General features: G+C 37.8%; 1 protein-coding gene across 1 annotated transcript in view; it reads right to left on the reverse strand.

The window, feature by feature from the left end:
* DAPK1 (death associated protein kinase 1) overlaps positions 1-10,550 on the reverse strand; it is a 252,352-nt gene extending 241,802 nt beyond the window's left edge. Inside the window, exons 1-2 of the mRNA XM_044679822.1 lie at positions 10,440-10,550; positions 9,161-9,330 (exon numbers count right to left, since the gene is read on the reverse strand). Coding sequence (XP_044535757.1) covers positions 9,161-9,222 — 62 coding nt within the window. The 5' untranslated portion in view covers positions 9,223-9,330; positions 10,440-10,550. The remainder of the gene's footprint in view (positions 1-9,160; positions 9,331-10,439) is intronic.
* Between the last annotated feature and the right edge of the window lie 11,464 nt (positions 10,551-22,014).

Consider the following 22,014-nt stretch of genomic DNA (forward strand, 5'->3'; position numbering starts at 1 on the left):
GTAGAAGGGGAGTAGGAAGACAAGAAGTAATGAGCTATAAATGCCAAAGAAGACTTTATAGATTACAGGTAACTACTGAGGCCTGTTGAATAATGAGGTGACATAAACAGAACTATGATTTAGGAAAAGCACTTTGGCATCAGAATGGAGGATGAATTGGAGTTCAAAGACACTTGAGACTGCGAGTCTAATTGAAAAGCTACTGGAATAGTACACGCAAGTATGGATGAGGTCCTGAACTAGAGAATGAGTGAGAATAAGTAGTAGAGGAAGACAATGAGGATTTGAACCTTGCTAACATGGAAAAATGCGGAGAGAATGAGCTTGAGAAGGAAATGGCAAACCACTCCAGTATCTTTGCCAAGAAAACCCCAAATGGGGTCACTAAGACTCCAACACAACTAAAATGAATGAACAATAACAACAACAGCTGTGAAAAACAGTTGCGCCCTGGAAAGAGAAGTTCAGATGAGGAGAGGGGTTGGAGGAAAGATAATGAATTCTATTTCTGACATATTGAGTTTGTGATGCATAATGGGACATCCAGGTCAAGTAGCACAAAATGTAGAACTTAAACAAAGATAACATTCTGTAATGCAAGGTGGCTAATAGAAACGTTTTGCTTCTGTAATTTCTAACGGTCACAAAAAGCCAGTTAGAAGTCTTAGAATGTTCAGAAAGTCAGTTAGAACTTAAAACTAAAAATAGAGGTGAAGTTCCAACTGACGAGGCTTTTGCCTTCTGTCTTTCGCTGTGGCTGGAGGCTTTTGCTTTGGCCTTTCAGCTTGGCTTTGCTTCAGCCTTGGCCTGGGCTTATTTTGTCTTGGGGAAATTTGGACCTCTCTCATTTCTCTGAACCTCTCCCTGATCTCCCATTTCCATCCCTCCCCTTCCCTGATTTTCCTCTGGGTTCTGGTTGGAAGGGAGGGCTTGATGATTGAACATTGTGGGTTTTAGTTTCTTTAGATAACTGGAGTATCCTCAAATAAGTTACCCCTAGATTTGATAAAGACTTTACTTAAAAGGCAGTCAAATCTTCCTGACTGGGAAAGCCGGTCTCTCTCTCTGTCTAAACCTCTCCACGACCCATCCCCCACCCTCACCCCTCTCCCTAGCAGTAGTTAAAAAATCCTGAACCCCTCTGCCCTTCTGACTGACCCTGGTATTAATAAATCCCCTTGTTACCTATTCAAACCCTGTGGTGAGTCATTGTGTTGAAAATTAAGACAAGGGCCAAGAGGAAAGAATCATTTTCCTTTATTTCTTGAGACAACTGGGACATCCATCTTGACAGGAAGTAGCCACCTTCAAGACTTCCTCCAGCCATCAGTTTGACTGGCAGGGAGGGGCCCTCTCGACCCCTCCCTCAAGAGACTTTGAAACTAATAAGAAAAACCCTTCAGCCAAAGCTAAACATTTCTTACTAGCCCTAGTTTCCCCCTATATCCTCTGTCTCAAGCCTCTGAGAATAAACCTGTTTGAGCTGCCCTCTCCTACATACCCCATTTCCTTTATCTCCTATATGCCTTCCCTACCTTCTTTCCTCCTCCAATCACCTTATAATCACCTATATTACCCCATTATCCTTCCTCACACCCAAATTGCGTTTCATTTGACCCACGCAGATTATAATTATTTACTTCTTGATAATAATACTGACCCCTTATTGATAGGATGTACTTTTGTTTATTTTTAAATTAATAGGAATAAATGTTCAGTGAGCTCTCATTCAATCTTACTTACCAACCTCACATTTTCATGTGCAACCAGTGGTGAAGTTAGAAATGCAAATCTATAATTGTGAAAGCCATTTCCTCTCAATGCCAAGTGAGCACAGAACCTTACACATAAGAGCTTCATAAACCCTTTTAAATTGAACTGATCCACATGAGAAATGTAGAATCCTCAACTTTTTATTACCATCAGTTAAATTATCAAGTCCTCATATGAAATTATTGGGGAAATAATAATCAGGAATTATCGAAGGCTTGAAAATGTAAGTAGAATAGTGAAGGGCCTCAAGATCATAGCATATGAGCATTGGATGAAGGAAGAGGAGAGAAGATTAGGGGTGGGGAATAATGATGATGATAATAATAACATATAGCATATACTATGTGCCAGACTCTGTGTTAAGTGCTTTACAATTATCTCATTTAATCCTCACACCAACTTTATTTAAGTATAAAATAATTTTCTTCAAGTATTTAAAAAGCTATCCTATTGAAGAAGGATTAGATTTGTTCTGCTTAGCATCAGAACATATCTAGGAGTAATGAATGAAAATTGCAGAGAAAATTTTGCTCACCATAAGGAAATACTTCCTAACAATTAGAGTTATTGGGCTGTCCCTGGAGCTTGTGGGTTTCTCCCTCACCAAAGTTCTTTTACCAAAAGACTCATTGACCATCAGGGCAGCTAGTGGATAGAGCACTTGGCCCAGAGGCAGGAAGATTCATCTCCCTGAGTTCAAATATGATCTTGGATACTTCCTAGCTGTGAGATCCTGGGAAAGTCACTTAACCCTATTTGCCTCAGTTCTTCATCTATAAAATAAGCTGAAGAGGGAAATGGTAAGCCATGCCAATGTCTGTGCCAAAAAAAACTCCAAATGATGTCATGAAGAGTTAAGACACAACTGAAATGACTGAATGACAACATGATGACCATCTGACAAGAATGTAGGCAGAGATTATTGTTACGGCAGTTTAGCACTAGTTATCCTCTGATGTCCTTTCCAATTCTGACATTCTGTGGTTACAGGTTTTATTGAACATCTGTTATATATTATATTACATAAGCATTGTCTTTTTTTTTAAGGTGCTAACAATATAATTGAGGATATAAGGCTAATGTACATGAAATTAACACACAAAAGTTCCTTTTTCCAAAATTAAGTAATTACTTATTGAATACAAGTATTTGTAAAATGTTTTGCACTATTTATCCTCTTATACCTTAACATGTACACTCAATAATGCATTAGATCTTAATTTTTTACAACAGAGAGATAGCATCTAATGAACCGACTATTCAGCACCCCATGTTGAACAGACTTGAGCACTCTGTGTAACTTTAAGGCATGTGGGTGCTTAATAAATACTTTTAGATGATCCACAACCTCTCCTCCATAAAGTTCAAGCCCATCCCTTCCCATCTGGTTATCAAGTGGACAAGAAAAACTGCTACTCATTGACAGCCTTATATTATCCCTTCACATACCTGAAAACTATTATTTAAGTGTTATAGTACAAGTGTATTTAAAAATAATTGAAATTGTATTTGCCTAGAACATACATTTGAGAGAAATCTCTTTAAAGACTTTTCTCACACACCCAAATGTTCTTGGGTAACAATGGACATTTAGTGGCAATGGAAAGAATATTGGATTTACAGTCAGAGAACCTGGGTTCAAATCCACTTTCTTTTGATTACTACTGTGTGACGTCTCTGAAGGTCTCAGTTTTCTTACTTATAAAGTAAAAGAGGTGGGTTATGTAACTTCTGGGGGTCTTTTCCAGCACCAAATGTTATCCTATTAACTGAGCATAAAATGCTAACAAATGGCATAATACTAAAATATTATTTCCACTGATCCTCAAAACAATCCTATTAGATAGGTTCTATCATTATCTCCATTTTACAGATGAAGAAGCTGAAACTCAGAGAGTTTTTACAACCTGATCAAAGTCACACAGCTAATAAGTAGTAGAGATAGGATTCAAAGCAAACCAGAAAATGTTATGTAGTCCCTGACAAGGTGTAATACTACTATATTACTACCACCATTTCTACTATTAATAGTCATAGTTAACATTTTTGTTGCTGTTTTTCAGTCACGTCTGACTCTTCACAACCCCATTTGGGGTTTTCTTGGCAAAGATACTAGAGTGGTTCACCATTTCCTTCTTCAGATTCTTTTACAGATGAGGAAACTGAGGCAAATAGGGTTAAGTGACTTGCCCAAAGACAAAGTACCAGTAAGTGTCTAAAACTGTATTTGAACTCAGGAAGATGGGTCTTCCTGACTCCAGGCTTGGCATCCTATCTAATGTCCCACCCAATTACCCCATAATTAACATTTATATAGTGCTTTAAAGTGTACAAAGCATAGAGCAAATATTTTCTCATTATATCCTCATATATACCCTGGGAGATAGCTGCTATTACTCCATTTTACAGATGGGGAAAACTGGAAGCAGACTGAGGTGGAGTGCCTTTCCTAGATTCACATAGCTAGTAAGTGTCTGAGGCAAAATTTGAACTCAAGTCTTCCTGACTCTAGGCACAATATTCTATCTACTGTATCACCTAGCTTCCTCATGGGACTATCATTTATTTCAAATTATTTTTGGACATAAACTTGATTTCTTTTGATTAAAAATTATTTTTTCTGTGTGTGCTTTTATTATTGTCTAACCATACATCCTCCAAAAGCAAAATTAATTTGGAATAGGAGTAAAGATCTGAGTTCGTTACCATCATTAAAAACACCTATCTCCAGTGTTTGGGGGAGAGGGCATCTAAGAGTTTTCTAAAGGTAAAGTACTATAGATCTATCAATATTTATCCATTCATTTATCTTCTGAGTAACAACTATGTATATTTCACAAGATGGAGGAGGCAAAGGACAACATATAATCTTGGAGGAATTTACAATGTTTCTGTGTTGAAAAGGATACAGAATTACGTCAGTGAACACTTCAAGTGTTGCACAATTCTATTGATGAAGGGGGATAGCCTTCTTTGATGTAGCTTAGAGGTTCTCTAAGGTTTTGTAAGTTGTACATGAATTGCTGTAAACAAAGAAATTCATTACCTGGTAGTCAACCAACCTATTGACTTAATTAGGAAGATTCTATTATTTCTTTTATTTTTTAAAAGCCCTTATCTTCCATCTTAGAACCAATACTATTTTTGTTCTAAGGGAGAAGAGCAGTAAGGGCTAGGCAATGGGGGTTAAGTGGCTTGTCCAGGGTCACACAGCTGGGAAGTGTCTGAGGCCAGTCTTGAACTGGGACCTCCTGCCTCCAGACCTGACTCTCAATCTACTGAGCCACTTAGCTGCCCCCCATAGGTTCTGTTAGAGACAGCAAATTTATCTCTGAGTCCATACTCAAAGTCTTTTCAAGGGAGCAGGATCTTCCTGAGTTTGTATTAATGGAAAACAAGGTGTTGTGGTAGATAGAGTGCTAAGCCTGGGATCAGGAAGATTCATCTTTCTCAATTTAAATTTGGTCTCAGACACTTCCTAAATTTGTAACACTAGGCAAGTCACTTAACCCTGTTTACCTCATCAGTAAAATGAGCTAGAGAAGAAATTGGCAAACCTTCCCAATATTTCCAATATTTTTACCAAGAAAATCTCAAATTGGATCATGGAAGAGTCACATATGAACAAAAATAACAATCACATGTAAAGTCTTTTCAAGGTACTAGTATGTTCCAGAGCTTGATATATTGGATTAGCTTTAAAAAAAAAACCAAACAAGTTTTATCTCTAAACTATTTATCTTCTTGGTAGAATAATTCACATAAAATCATTCAATGCAAGAATTAAATAATACCTAGATAGCTAAGTGGATAGAGTGCCAGGCCAGGCATTAGGTAGACCTGGGTTCAAATACAGCCTCAAACACTTCTTAGCTGTGTGAACCTGAGCAAGTCATTTAACCTCAACTGCTTAGCCCTTGTTACTTTTCTCTTAGAATTGATATTGGGACAGCTGGGTGGCTCAGTGGATAGAGAGCCAGGCATAGAGACAGGAGGTCCTAGGTTCAAATCTGGCCTCAGACACTTCCTAATTGTGTGACCCTGGGCAAGTCACTTAACTCCCATTGCCTAGTTCTTACTGCTCTTCTGCCTTGGAACCAATACACAGTATTGATTCTAAGACAGAAAGTAAGGGTTTTAAAAAAAAAATTAAATAGTACAAAAAACATGCCTCATGGCCATATGTAGAAATCATCATGGACTAAGGTGGGTTTATGAGCAAAAGTGTAGAATCAAAGGACAGGTGAGATATTGCTTATGTAGTTGGAGAAGTAAAGCATTTTGAAGGCAAAAGCTTATTATTCACAAGACTTTATTTATTGAAGCTCCATTCTCAAATCTGGAGAAGGAATAAGCAACTTGTAATACCCTACTTAAAACAGCCTTGCCAATAGCAGCAACCCCTAATGCCTTTATTTCTTTTTCTGTTAGTCTACCTTCCCTTCTCTACCTCCAACTCATATCTTTCTGTCTTCCATTGAGGCATGCAGTTATGAAGCCAATGTCTTCTTACTCATTTAGAATAAATCTCTTCTTGCTTTGGGCAAGTAGCCATTTGCTGTGCAGACATAAAAATTACAGGGTTTGAAGAAGCCATCAGAGGTCATCTGGTCCATCACTTTACCTCCAGGCCAGTCTACAGCTAAAATTGTAAACTATTCCAAAACAGATGCAATGTCTAGAATCTTATGATTCTTTATTTCAGTCATTATTTTATTATTATTCATAGTGAATCTTAAGTTAGTAAAATGTTTTTATACTATGTCATTTCAGCCTTAAATAATTCTGTGAAGTTGGTACCATAGCTATTAACTCAATATTACAGGTGATATTAAATTACTTGCCCCACTTACACTAGTAACATAGGCAGGTTTTTGAATCTGGGTCTTCCTAACTCCAAGCTCAGAACTCTATCTAGTATATATGAATTATCAAATTCACTGCCTTTATTCCCCAAAATGTAATTACTGAATTAAAATTCTTTTGAAGCACACGTCCCACATAGTAGATCCAAAAATACCCTCCAGAGTTTAGCTGAAGTACAAATGACATGGGGTAGTGTCAGACCTATGGGTCAGGAAGAAACACCTTCCTGAGTTCAAATCTGGCTTCAGACATTTCTTAGCTGTTTGATCCTGGGCAAGTCACTTAATTCTGTTTGCCTCAGTTTCTTTATTCATAGTTAGATATAGTTGGAGAAGGAAATGACAAACCACTGAAGTATCTTTGCCTAGAAAATCCCAAATGGGATCAGGAAGAGCTAGATATGACTGAAATGATTAAACAACAACCACAACAAATGACAGTATGATAAAAAATGGGAAAATATCTGTAAGCATATATATTTAACAAACATCATAAAACTTTCCTTAAGAGGTTTTTACTTCTTCAAAGAATGATCCAAAGGTCTCCAGAAAAATCTAGTTACAGAAATAATACGAAGCATACTTATCTTTACTAAAGTGTGTTTTCAACTGTTTTTAAACCATACCTTTCAAATAAAGAAATCCCTATAAATTAGTCCATTCTGCCCAAAATGAGCTAATGCCACATTTTTTTCACCTGCTCTTAGTCCCAAAGGACCACTCCAAGATACCACAAGTCATGCTGCAAAACCACAGGAATCAAATGACTTTATTTAAGCCAAACCAAATATTTTGACTATATAGCCCTAAAATGCCATACATGCTTACTTCAGCTCTGAAGAACAGACCACTGATAAATGTATTCGCATAAAATTATTTAAATAGATTCCCCAGGACTTGGTCTCCCTTAAAACCTAACAGCAATGCTCAGTTAATTTAACATACTCTCAAAAACATACAGAAATATCTTAATAAATGTTTGTCACATGGTATTACTACAAGATTTTATATTCTTTTCAGATCATGCAGTCAAGGAAACTTATGGATTGTCTTATTTTTCTTTTTTAAATTAAAAAAGGTAAATTTGGGAAATAATGTTGAAGTAGTCTAGACTGGGTGTGGTTACAATTCTCTGGTAGAAGAGAAAGGAAACTTACTTTGGAAGATAAGAGTTATGTACAAATAAATACATGACTATTCATGTAAATGGATACATATGCTTACATACAATACAGATATACCACTGATATCTTTCTCAAATTTAACTTCATTTTAAGGGGTGAAATAAAGGTTTTCTGCCAAATGCATGAAAGAAAGATGATACAGTAGGAAAGTTAAGAAGATCTGGAGTTCAAATCCTGCCTCAGATAGCCCTAGTTATGAGACCCAGGGCAAGAAATTTAACTTCACTATGCCTCAGTTTCCTTATCTATAGAATAAAGATAATAACAGCACCTATCCCCCCAGGGTAGTTGCAAGAATCAAATAAAAAATATACACTACTTTGCTAAGCTTTAAGTAATTTATAAAAGATAGCCATTTATCTAGGGGAAGGCAAAAGCTACCAAAAGCCTATAGCACTTTTAGATTGGTGATTTGACAACTTAGAGAAAAAATAATTATACACCACCTATAAATTAAAAAAAAGATTTTACATTAAGAATCACAGTCCTAGTAATCAAAGTCCAAACTTCAATGAATGAAAAAGATAGGATTATTGGGCTTTTTTTATTGGATTTCCTAAAGTATGCACAGCAATGCAAATGAAATGAGATACAAGAAAACACCACAAGTAGATATTCAAATTACTTTGAAGATGTTAAAAATCAAGGAACACCATTAACAGATGTTTGCATCCAGCATTACTCTGTAGATGGTAATTTGACAACTTCAAGAAAATGTCAGTATGCAAATGCCTAAAAGAAAGCTTTTTTAAAATTGAACTAAAAGTCAAAATTCTGGATAAAATGAAATATTAAAAAAACTAGTTAATTAGAATTATTTAATACTGGCTATTTATTATTTAATACTAACTTATTTAAGTCACTATTATTTAAGACTCATCTGTTTAAATCATACAGATTAGCTTTTTCCTCTTGCAATTATAATCTCAGACTTTTCCCTACTGTCGCAGATGGACAAAACATGACAGAATGTTAAAACCAAGAATTAGATGGGCACTTGTCTTGGACTGGTCAATACACTTTGCATCAAAATGTAACAATGAATTTCTCTGTGACCTTGTAATAGACAATTTCCTGCAGACTGGGCCACTTATCTCTTAATCCAGCCACCCTTTTTGTGACTGATAAATCTCTTTTCCAACAACTCCCCCTTTTAGAAGAGACAGGGGAAGGGCTGCTGCAATTAAGAGAAGCCTCAGCTAGGGTGTGTATTCGACTCTAGCTTACATTACCCTGCCTCACACATTTCCAACCCAAGGCCCCCATTACCCTGCCTCACACATTTCCAACCCATCATCCCCATAACAGAGAAACAGAAGTTCCAGTTGCCTACTGTACCTGCCAAGCTCCTCCCCTGTGTCATAGTAATCATCCAGGTTCTCCTGCCTGAACACCGTCATGATAAGCTGTCAGTCCTCACCAAAGCCCCACCGACTTCAGCTCCACTTCCCAAACCATCACCATATCTTTGAAGCCTCCGTGGACACCTCATGCATTATTCTTCCAGCCTTAAAAAAAAATACAAAAGAAACAGATTGTCTCTTTAGACTCGGCACAATCACACTACAGTAATGTTTTGCATTTTATTTCGGGGCAACATTTGCACCTTGCATCTGCCGAGAGAAACCGCCTTTGTTAAGCACTGACTGTTGGGGGGGAGGGGGGAAAGACTTACATCTGGTCCCGAGCCTATCCCTGCCATGTGTGTGGCTATGTACACACAGAATCTAAATGACAGTTGTTCACGTTTAAAACGTGTTTTATCATCCCAGATCAGCTCACCGACAGAACAGGACCCAGCCAAGCCCCCTTCTTTCCTTTCTCTCCACACATGCACACGCACTAGGCTCCTCCATTCTCAGTCTAAGAATGAAACGTACCCGGACCAGGGGGCGGAATGCGCCTCCCCAAAGAAGAAAAATGTTTCGAGGGGCAAAAGCAGCTTGGGAAGGTACTGTTTCCAGCTGCTTTTCGGCTAACTACAGTCACCTTTTGCCCCCTCCCCCAGTACCTTTCTTCCCCAACACCATTTAACCTAGATCCGAGGAAGGCAATTTCCAGCGGCGGCACATTCCACAAAGCCTTCCCCTCCGTTACCGGGTCAACTAGGACGTGCAGCTGCCAGGAGGAGAGGCAGCCGGGGCTGGCTCCCGAGTCACATCCATCGAACTGACACAATACAACCCCGCAAGCAGGCACGCACCGCACCGAGGCAGGAACAGAGAGGAGAGAAGAACCCAGCGGAGACTCCGACCTCCTCCCTTGGGGAGCCTGGGGTCCAGTCCGAGCCCCTAAGGCACCGGGGCACGCCCCCACCCCAATCCACCTGTTTAAGACACAGCCCTATCCAACAAGGAGGGAACCTGGAGGAGGAGGAGGAAGAAGAGGAGGAGGAGGAGGAGGAGGAGAATAGATCTCGTACAGGAGGGACAGCGAGGTAGGAGAAGCTCTTTCTCCACCATCCCTACCCGACCCCACTTTCAGGAGCCGAGTTTCTGAGAAGCTTGGGCCTTCCCCCATTCCCGGGAGGCGCTGCCCGGGAGAATCAAGCAAGCCGAGCAACCAAAGCAAAACAAACAGCCCAGGAGGTAGGGCGGGGGAACCAGAGAACACTTACCCCCAAACTCTGCAGCTGTAAAGGAAACCGGGTGCAGGGGAAGTCTCCGGAATTCTCCGGAGTTGCTTTCGGAAGCCAACCATAGGCTCGGGTAGCGCAGAGACTAGAGGGAAAAGAGGGTGGGGAGGGGGAGAAGGAGGGACAGAGAGAAAAAGAGAGAGAGCGAGAATCCTTCGGCCGCCACCTCCTCCCCCACTGCTTCCTCCTCCCGCCGTGGCTGCTGCTCCTGCTGCTGCTGCTGTTGCTGCCGTTTCGGCAGCTGCTGTTTTCCCTTCTGGTTCCTGGTCCAGGGGAATGGAACGCAGCGGCGGCGGAAGCAATGTCCCCAGCGTGGAATGGGGAGTAGAGTCTCCCGGAGCTAAAATAGGGCCAGCAGCACCAGCACTCGCGAGCCCCCCACCAGCTCGGCTTCACTCTGCCTTTCTGAAGGGGGAGTCCGGCAGCCAGCCAATAAGGGAACACCACTTGCAGCGACCCACCCACCTCCACACTTACCTTCCCCTCCAGCTCTAGAGGGCCGAACCTTCCCGTGCAGATGGAGGTGGCGGTTCTGTTCTCTTCTCTCTCTCAAACTCATAGCCACCCACTCAGGCAGGCATACCCACACACAGACAGACACCCACGCCCTAGGCTCCGTGGGAGCGCTGTTTGGAAATGGTTGTACATCTTGAGATTGCCGATTTTAAATTTTCTTCGTGGCTCTTCTCTCAAGGTTTCTTAAAGTATTGCCGTGAAAAAAAAAAGGGGGGCGGGGGGGATGGCAGCGCAGATCAGGCACTTATTGACCTAGTGAAGTCTAGGAAGTGTGGGGACTATTGTAAATCTCACTCCTTGAACAGAACCCCAGAATGTCTGTTTTCAAAGGCATTTTTAACCACCTTGATTTTCTCCCACCCCTACCCTCCACAAATCTCAGCTGTGCACTGATTGCATGGATTTCCTTTGGGGGGAAAGAGTATCCATCATGGCTATACTGGGAGGTACCCCTCAAACAGAATAGGATACTATAAAGACACAAACCCTCGTGAGAGGGTGCATCTAATGTTCATATGTAGGGATGTGGCATTGGAGGCACAAACATCCAACTAAGTTCTCCTGGGATTTCATACCCAAAGTCTTATCCAGTGCTAGCAACTTACTGGTGTTCTAAAATGCCATAATAAAAGCACTTCTTCAGTTTAGTCTTCTGCAAAGAGCACTCTATGGAATTTTAAAGTCCCTATTTGAGAAAATGGAGCTTCTCTGTGAATTTTCCTAAGTTTGGTGGAGGGGGTAAAGAATAGGGCTTTAACTTAGATCTCGTGTTGGGCCTGGTTTCATTAAATAATTTGTTTAATGGTCTGAAAGAGGTAGTGCTCAATCCTGTTGATGAAATCTGCTGATTGTTCTAAATTGAGAGGTGATATGAATATCAATAATGGGTTTCAGAACTAATACAAAAGGATCTCAAGAGGTGAGAAACATGAGCAGAAAATAACAAAATGTGATTCATCTGGGAGAAATGCAAATGATTGCTGGAAAATAATCTAACACAGATGTTTGGGAGACACTTGGAAAGTAAGAGAGTGGTCATGCTTTTGGAACACAGTTGCATGCAGAATACATGTGAATGTACTCTCCTAGACAACCCAAAGGACTGTAGCTATTTAAAAGCTTGGACTAAAATATCTTTATGTTCCCCCAAAAGAATTGATCTTTTTTATATTCTCAATGGAGCCACTTTCATCTAGGACAGGAAAGCATAAGTCTCAGCCTGATATATACAAGGGAGCTGGGTAGAGTTAGAGGGTTGGGAAATGAGCCAGAGGAAATGTCACAATACAGAAGTGAGCAGTCCACCTATCCTGTCCTTAGGACAGTAATAATGGGCAGTGCCTTGCATCACAGAATTTTAGGGGTTAAAGAGACCTTAGCAGCTACTTAATCCAACTTTTTACCCAAATGGAATCCCCACTATAGTCTATCCACCAAGTGGCCATCCATCTTCTTATAGAAGTCTTCCAACGAAAAGAAATTCACTATCTCCTCAGGCAGTCCATTTTTTGGATAGCTTAATTATTAGGAAGTTTTCCCAAACTCAAATACTCAATTGGATCTATGATCTCATCAATTTGAAAGGTCAATTCAGCTATTCAAATCATATTCCATCCAAGTCTGGCCACTTTTGTACTTATTCTCCCCAAAGTTCACCAAAGAGGAGTATACTAGAGGCTTTCCTCAACTTCTGACATTATGTGGAACACTAGCATATGCTTGTCAGTCTTCACCCTTGTTATATGACCTGATCCTCTCTTTTTAGAATACAATTCCTTAAAGGCAAATTTAACTCCTCTTCTTGATATTTTTCATGTATTATTGTTGCAGTTCCCTCACATAGACATTTGCCTTTCCATTGGCTATTGTTTAATATTTATTTTTCAGAGACTGTTATATTCCATATTTCATGACCATATAATCACATTATTAGAAAATGGATATGAAAAATATGGGAGAAGAGCAAAGGCTGCAATTTAGGAGTTGCCACCTAGCTGAACTCTTCCATTACCTTCCGAACGACTTTAGAATAATACCTCACATCCAATTTTGGAGTGGCAGAGCCAACAGGATGAGATATTTTTCTGGCATAAGAAAACTTATAAGGTTGTCAGGAGAAATCTATAACACTTTAGTGGAGGTTTGTCCAAAGCGCACATACCCAGGCTGCAGCAACAGCAGCAACTTTGGGAGATTTCAGTCCAGAGATGATGAGGAAGTCAGACAACTGTTCAGAAAGAGATTACAGGGGACTCTTCTGGCACTGGGTACAACTGGCACTAATTGACAGCTCTATTGACCAAATACAATTGTAGGTCATAGATCCATGGCAAAGGGAGCACTAGTGGTTTGTCAGTCAGATTGGAGCAGGATCCCTACTCACAGTACCAACATAGAGAGGAGCATTAGTGTAGCTGCAGGGAACCAGAAACCCTTCCTTGGTAAGGACCAGCATGCAGATCAGGAAAATGGTGATTTTACTTCTCCCAAGATCATACAACCTTGGAAGTACCAAAAACTTGTAGATCCCTTGGAACTAGCTCTAAAAATAGCAGGGCAAAAAAACTTGAAGTTGGGACAGTACCTTTCTAGCCCTAGCTGAGCAAAGCCCAACTTTAAGATAAAGTTAAAAGTAAAAAAATAGACTGGAAAAATGAGCAAACAACAAAAATTAAATTTGACCATTAAAAAGCTACTATGGTGGCTGGGGAAATCAAGATATAAACTCAGAGGGCAACAATGTGAAAATAGCAACAAAAAAAGCCTCAAAGAAATGTTTACATTTGGCTCAAGCCCAATAAGAATTCCTGAAACAGTTAAACAAAGAGTGTGATAGAAGAACAATTAGAAAAAGAAATGAGAGTGAAGCAAGATAATTATGAAAAGAGAAGTAACAACTCAGTAAAAGAGACACAAAAAATACCAAAGAAAATAACATCTTAAAAACTAGAGTTTGCCTAATAGTAAAAGAGGCACAGAATTTCATTGTGGAAAAGAACTTTTTAAAAAGCAGAATTTGCTAAATGGAAAAAGAGTTATAAAGCCTCACTGAAGAAAATAATTTCTTAAAAATTAGAATTGGGCAAGTGGAAGTTAGTAACTCTATGAGACATCAAGAAACAATAATACAAAGTCAAAAGAATGAAAAACAGATGAAAATGTGAAATATTTCAATGGAAAAACAACTAACCTGGAAAATAGATCATAAAAAGATAATTTAAGAATTATTGGACTGCCACAATAAAAAAAAATGAGCCTAGCTATAATATTTCAAGAAATTTATCAAGGAAAATTATACCAATATCTTAGATCCAGAGGGCAAAATAGAAATGGAAATAATCCACCAATCACTTTCTTAAAGAGATCCCAAAATGAAAGCTCATAGAAATATTATAACCAAATTCCAGAGCTTCCAAGTTAAATGGAAAATACTTGAAGCAATCAGAAAGAAACACTTCAAATATCATGGAGCCACAGTCTGGACCTAACAAGCTTTAGTAGCTTCCATATTAAAGGAATGGAGGACTTGGAATACAATATTCCAGAAGGCAAAGAAGCAAGGCTTATAATCAAGAATCACCTTACCAGTGAAACCGAGTATAATCCTTTGGGGATGAGGAGGAGGAGAATGGATACTCAATGAAACTGAAGACTTTCAAGCATTCCTGATTAAAAAGACCCAAACTGAAAGAAAACTGACATTCAAACAGAAAACTCAAGAGGAGTACAAAAAGATACATAGAGTAATGATAAGGGGCTCAGTAAAATTAAACTGATTACATTTCTATATGGGAAGATGATACATGTAACTCCTAAGAACTTCATTATTATTAGGGCAATTGCAAGGAGTTTACATAGACAGAGAGCATGGACATAAATTGATTATGTAGAAATGATCTCCAAGAAAATAAACAAAGGGGATAAAAAGAGCAACTTTGCACTGGGAATGCACTGGGAGAAGGGGAGAAAAGAGAGGTAGAATTGGGTAAATCTTCTCACATAAAGGAGGCATGCAAGGAAGAACTTTTACAGTGGAGCGGGGAAAGGTGGAGGGACAGCTTGAAAATTACTCTCATTGGAATTGATTCAAAGAAGGAAGAGTATAGCACATACACATACACCCAGGTCCATACTCGGTTTTATATAAAAGTATAACTTACCCAATGGGGAAATAGGTTGGGAAGGGGATAAGAGAAAGGGAGGTGGAGTAGATGATAAAGGGGAAGACAAATTAAAGAAGGCAGATTAGAAGTAAAATATAATTTTAAGGAGGGGCAGGGTAAAAAGAGAGAAGAAACAGAAGATAATGGGATGGAGGGAAATACATAGTAATCACAACTGTGAATGTAAATGGGATAAGCTCACTCATAAAATGGAAGCAGATATAAGAATGGATTAGAAACAAGAATCCAAAAATATGCTGTTTACCAGAGATTCGTGTGAAAAAGAAAGATACAGAGTTAAGATAAAGGGCTGGAACAGAATTTAATATACTTCAACTGAAGTAAAAAAGACAGAGTTAACATCATGATCTGATAAAACAAGAGCAAAAACATACCTAATTAAAAGAGATAATTAGGGTAACCACATTTTGCAAAAAAAAATACTGTAGATCAACAGTAGGCAACCTTTTTGGCCATGAGAGCCATAAACACCTGCAGAAGGAGGAGGATGGAGGCAGAAGGTGCTGGAATATGGGGCGGGGGCTGAAGGGCCCCCTGGGGCACATCCTGGGGCTCTGCCTGGACTGGCCAGTCAGGAGGTGGAGCCAGATATGGCTCGAGAGCCATATGTTGCCGACTCCTTCTATAGACAATGAAGTAAAACCAAAAATTATACAATAACTTTCTCTGATAAAACGTTCATTTCTCAAATATAAACAGTCAATTTTATAAAAACAATTAATTCCTTAACTGATAAGTGATCAAAGGATATGAAGAGGCAGTTTTCAAAAGAAGAAATTAAAGCTATCACATGAAAAAATGCTCTAAATCACTATTGATTAGAAAAATGCAAATTAAAGCTATTTTAAACCACTATCTTATACCTAACAGAAATGACATGTTGGAGGATATAAGAGAAAAATAATTTTACTAATAAATTGTTGGCAGAATTGTAAACCGGTCCACCCATATACAGTTTGGAACTAAGCCCAAAGGCCATAAAATAGTACATACCCTTTGACCCAGCTATATCACTACTAGGTCTGTATGATAAATAGATAAAAGAAAAAAGAAAAGGACCTGTGTGTCCAGAAATATCTATAGCAACTTTTTTGTGGTGGCAAAGAATTGGAAATTGAGGGGATGCTCTTCAATTGGGGAATGGCTTAACAAGTTGTGGTGTATGATTTGATAGAATATTATTGTGCTATAAGAAATGATGAAGAGGTGGTTTCAGAAAAAAAATGGCAAAACTTATATGAAAAGATGAAAAGTGAAGTAAGAAGAACCAGGAAGTAACTGTACACAGTAATAGCAGTGTTGTAATGATGATCACAGTGAAAACTTTACTCAAATCAATACCATTTTTTTCACTTTATTTTTCTTGCTTTTGAAAAAAATGATTAATATGGAAATATCTTTTGCCTCATTTCGCATGTATAATATCATATTGCTTGCCTTCTCAGTGGACACAAGAGAATTTGAAAGGGAAGGAGAGAATTTGGAACTCGAACTTTAAAAATAAATAATGTTAAAAATAAATAATGCATTTTAAAAAGAAAAGAAAAATATGTGTCTTTTCTTTCATGGGTACTTTCATGGGTACAGGAAATCAGTTGGGGTCACGGATTTCCTGAAAGCAACCAAACTTGCTGTCTTTTTTTTCAACTCTGGTCCTAATTGTTATAGGCAAATTTATAAACTAAGATTTTAGACATTTATTGTAGATAGCAGCCAGGCTTGTCAAACAAGGCTGGAGTGTTCCAATCATGGAATAGTGAGAAGGAAGGAAGTCTTTCCTGAGGGACTCTGGTATGGCTAAGGCAGTTAGATGCTGGTTTTAACTGCCTCTAGTGAAGAGCCCAGGAAAGTGGATTTGTCTCTTACAAGAAGTCATCTATGCTGTGAGGAAGTTCAAGTTTGAGAATTGATCTCAGCTCTGAAGAGTGGACCTTCAGGCTGGTTCAGGTTCCTGTCTTCATCTATTTGTAGATTAATTTTCTGTGGACCTGTGTTCCCAGAAAAACTTAGATCATCTCTGTAGTTGAGGAGGACCCAGTTGTGAGACATCCATATCCCCTTCTAGGGCATCCAAGCTGGTCCTGGCAGCCTGTGTTAGTACAGAGCAGATTTTGATTCACCTTTCCAGTCCCTGGAGTCTGTCCTTAGATACTTAGTTTTAGTGTGACCTCTCCCTACATCTCTTACCCTTAAACTCATTATTAAACAGTTTTCATAACTTACAGACTACTCCCTTCTCTAAAACCAACAAGGGACCCACAAGATCTACTACTTCAACACATTCATGCAATGGTTCACTGTTTTTTGGCAAATCAGGAAGAAGAGTAGCTGGATTTAATACACTACACCTCTTCAACTGGATATTCTCACTATCTAAGAGAATAATTTCATACTTAGATATACATTGGTCAGAATATGCTTGAGTATGAAACTTCCTCATTAGTGCATCTATTTGATGTGAACAATAGACTGTTAAAGGACATCCCAAAACTAGATCAGCTGACTTCTGGAATAACACAGCTGCTGCTGCTACCCCCCTTAGACAGGGCATTGCACCTGCAGGTACTGGATAGTATCCAATTGGACGATAACTTTGTCCTAGAGTTTGTGTAAGTACACCAGAGGTTATACCTTTTTTCTCATTGAAAAATAGCTGAAAAGGTTTCTCATAGTCTGGGATTCCTAATACAAATGCAGATAAAGTAGCTTCTCTAAGTTTATTTAAGGCTACATGATGTTCAGGCTTCAGTTTCAGAGGTCCTGGTTCTGTATACCTAATCAGATCTATCAAACACTTAGTGATCTCACTGTATCCAGGAATCCACTGTCTACAGAAACCAGTAGTTCCAAAAATAGCTCTGAGTTGCTTCTTGGTTTTAGGTGCACTCAATTTCTGGATGTCAGCTATTCTCTTTTGTGTGATACTTCTGGAACCCTCTGACAACACAAATCAAAGACATCACATATGAGGCAAAACCCTCTGTAATTTTGCCTTGGAGATTTTATGCCCTCACTTGTATAATTCAATCAAAAGAATCTTGCTGTCTCTAAGACATACCTTTGTATTTGGAGATGCTGAAAGAATATGTCTTGATAACATAATCATTTACTACTCTCAGATCTTGTATAAATCGGTATACAGTATAATAGGTTGGCCATTTTCATCTTATTTTGTTTTTTTTATAGGCAAAATTGGTGTATTGAACTCAGAAAAGTAAGGTTTAATTATCTCTTGATAGTAGGGACTCAATAATTGGTCTTATACCTTCTATTGCTTCCTTAGTCAAGGGATATTGAGGCACACAAGGAACTGGTCCTTCCTTTGTCCTCACCCTGATTGGAGTAGCTGATTTTAATAATCTTACATCTGTGGATTATCTTGACCACAACTCGTTAGGTATATCCTCGGATATTGGATAGATAGTACCTAAATCATTCTCTGTATTGTTGGAATCTAAGAAAAGCAATAGAAAAACCTTCAAAGATTCTTCTGGAAGATGTAAAGAAATATCACCAGTTTCAGTACATTGGATTGTGGCTCATAATTTACACAGAAAATCGCTGCCAAGAAGATTCATTGGATATTCTGGCATGTTCCACAGAGAGGGGTCAAAAAGTTATCATTTTTGGTTGTAATTTATCTACTTTCTGAGTTTTGCCTGTAGCACCAACAACTTCCATTGTACCAACAGTTCTACAATTCTCAGGAAAACTTTGAAAAACTGATTTACTCGCTCCTGTATCAACCAGAAGGTCATAAATCTGGTCTTCAGTAGTAACAGACACATGTGGTTCTGTGTTATTGGGAGGTTGGAAAGTTTCTAACACAGGTGCTAAAACAGTAACATCAGAACATAGTTCAGCTATTTCCTGTCCATCGAAGTTAACATCATCTTGAATTATGGAAATTTCCCAGGATTTTGCACTTTTAATACTTTCATTGGTCCTTTTCACCTCCATTCTGGTATCATTGTCCTTGTTTACAATGAAATTATCCTTAATCAAATCACAATTATCACAATTTCCATTTTTCCTGTAATCAAACCATCATTAGAATTTCCAATACCATTTACAACACAATTTTCCTTTTTTTCACAATTGTTTAAAAAACTAATTAAATTATTATTAATTCCCAGTAAGTTATCAATTTTAGTCAAATGATTACAAACTTTTGTTAAATTGCTACTAACATTAGGTAAATTATTACTAACATTAGTTAAATTACCACAAATACTACTAACACCACTTAATTTAGTTAATTAACACCAGCACCACTTAAATTATTATTAATTCTATTTAAATTACCATTTACATTGATTAAATTATCATTGATTCCATTTAAATTACCATTAACATTGATTAAATTATCACCATTATTAATTACTATTAACAATCAAATCATTATTAACACCAATTATACCTTTAATATTATTCACAATTCCATTATCCTTATCCTTAACACATACAATTTGTTCAATATTCACTTTATTCCCATCAACCTGATTAATTACTTCTGAATTTTGGGCACACCTTCATAATGAAGCTGTCTCTCCGTTCTGATTCACATGATTAACATTTCTAGACAAAACCTGGCGATACTTTGGGTGATCTCCAGTTCTAATGAAATCCTGCATTACTCCCATATTTGGGACTTGAGCTTGTGTCCCTTGACAACATGCATTTTGGCAAGTAAACCCATTTTGCTGACCATACCCATAATTGCTATTATTGTATCAGTTGTTTCTCCTATTGTTATAATAATTATTATTATACCCATAATTCCTGTTATTATACTTCTGCCTATCAAATTGACCCGTAAAATGACAATCCTTAACAAAGTGCCCAATTTTGTTACATAAGTAACATTGTTTTGGCCCTTGATACCTATTGTTTACAATAGCAGTATTCCTATAGTTGTTAACTTTTCTCTCTAATGCCCTCAATGCTGCCACTGCCTTAATCTCATTTATTTCTTTATCCTTAGCTTTATTGTTAGCCTCCCTCAGTTGTTTTCAGAGACCCTCTATACCAGCATCCTTTTCATCAAGTAATCTGTCCTTCTCTTGAGCATGCATATATATTGCTTTTTGCTTTAGCTCATCCAGAATAAACATCTCCCAATCCAGGCAATTATCTAAAAAGAATCTCTTCACATTTGGTACCAAGTTCTGCACGAATATTTTCTTTACATGATCTATGATGGTATTGTCTTGAATATTAAGACCTAATTGTGTCTCTGTAGCTTCAGTTATCCTGTCAAGAAATGTTGCAGGTGTTTCTTGACCTGTCTGCCTCATTCATTCAAACTTAGACCATGCAATGGGCTGTCATGAATTATTTTCTAACACTTTAATAAAAGATTTCCTGGCCTGTTTCAATATACGATAGATAGGGACAGAATTAATGTCAAGCTCTTGCCAATTCTCCGGCCACAGTGTCAAGCCTTGGGTAGTTCTTGTCTTCTCTACAAATTTCTGCCTATCATGCCTCCATAAAATCTCACCTAAGATAAACCAAAAGTCATTGAAATCTGGGTCAAAGGTCTTTATCACAGATTGCAATACTTTTACAAACTTTCCCAGCTCATCATAAAATTTTGGAGCCTTCCTCTTAAGGGAAACAATAGATATTTTTCATTTTCTTGGTCTTTCTCATGTGGATTATCAGACCAAAATCCTTTAAAGAATTACATATCTCCTTCAGGAGTCTTTAGTATTCTGGGACTTGATATAATTTGTACAATATTATTTACAGAAAGGAATAGCAGGAGGACATTATCATCCATAGGAAATCTCTCTTCAACTTGCGCTCTGCCTTGGATCTCCTTTGTAACAATGGCAAACACCACAATACTGTTTTCTGCCTAATTTGTAAACAGAGTTGTTAAACAGAATTATTTCTGTTATATCTTCTGAAGAATTTTAAATAATTTTTTAAAGATTTTTAATACATTAATAAAAACTTATGGAAAACAATCATTTAAGGTAACACTTTGCTTTACTAAGGCAAATATTTTTTCATAATAAAAATAATAAGCACAATAGACTGGAATTATTCTCATCTTTCAGTCAGTTGTTAAATGGTAACAATGTAATCTATTGTTGGATACTGCTTTCTAAAGCCTACTTATCAACCTTTATTGAAGATGTTCTTGCTTCATGTATAGGAGACTCTAGTAAAGATTTTGCATAGATGAAAGGATAGACATATAGGAAGGATGTTATTTGTGTTTTTGGTTGCTTTTTAATAATATAAATAAGATTCAACATCTTTTCCCCTATCTTTATTGTCTTTTTCTAAGATATCTTGTTTTAAAGCAATCCATTAATGCCTTCACAATTATGCTGCTTACAGTCCTGATTTCTTTTAAGTACACTAGGTCCAATTTAACTATGGCTGCTTTTCCTAATTTTTCTCTCCTTAGTGCCATTTTTTAAACACCCTATTGACATCTAGAGCTGGAGTTTTAACATTGAAAGTGTGGTGGTTGCTTTGTCTTTGAAAGAAAAACTAGTTTGTTATAATACTTATGTCTTACCTATATTTCTTATTTGTTGTTTTCCTTCTTTGTCCTTAAATGCCCTTGGCATGACTTTGCTTAGCTGGCCCTTTCACCAAGATTTTTTTAAATGGGCTTTACATTCCACTGAATCAAACCAATTTATAAGACAATACTGCTTGTAACTATCCGTCATCTCTCTTTGTAATATTACAAAGTTAGTTAACTTCTGAATTAAAAATATTGTAATTAGTGCCAGTCATCCCTGTTGTCCATTTCCCATTTTTGACGGTCAATTGCTTGTTTAAAGAGCTCAAGATTGAGTTGTTTCAATTGTACATAATACTTTTTTCTAATT

Source organism: Gracilinanus agilis, chromosome 1 (genome assembly GCF_016433145.1).
Source record: "Gracilinanus agilis isolate LMUSP501 chromosome 1, AgileGrace, whole genome shotgun sequence".
Lineage (NCBI taxonomy): Eukaryota > Metazoa > Chordata > Mammalia > Didelphimorphia > Didelphidae > Gracilinanus > Gracilinanus agilis.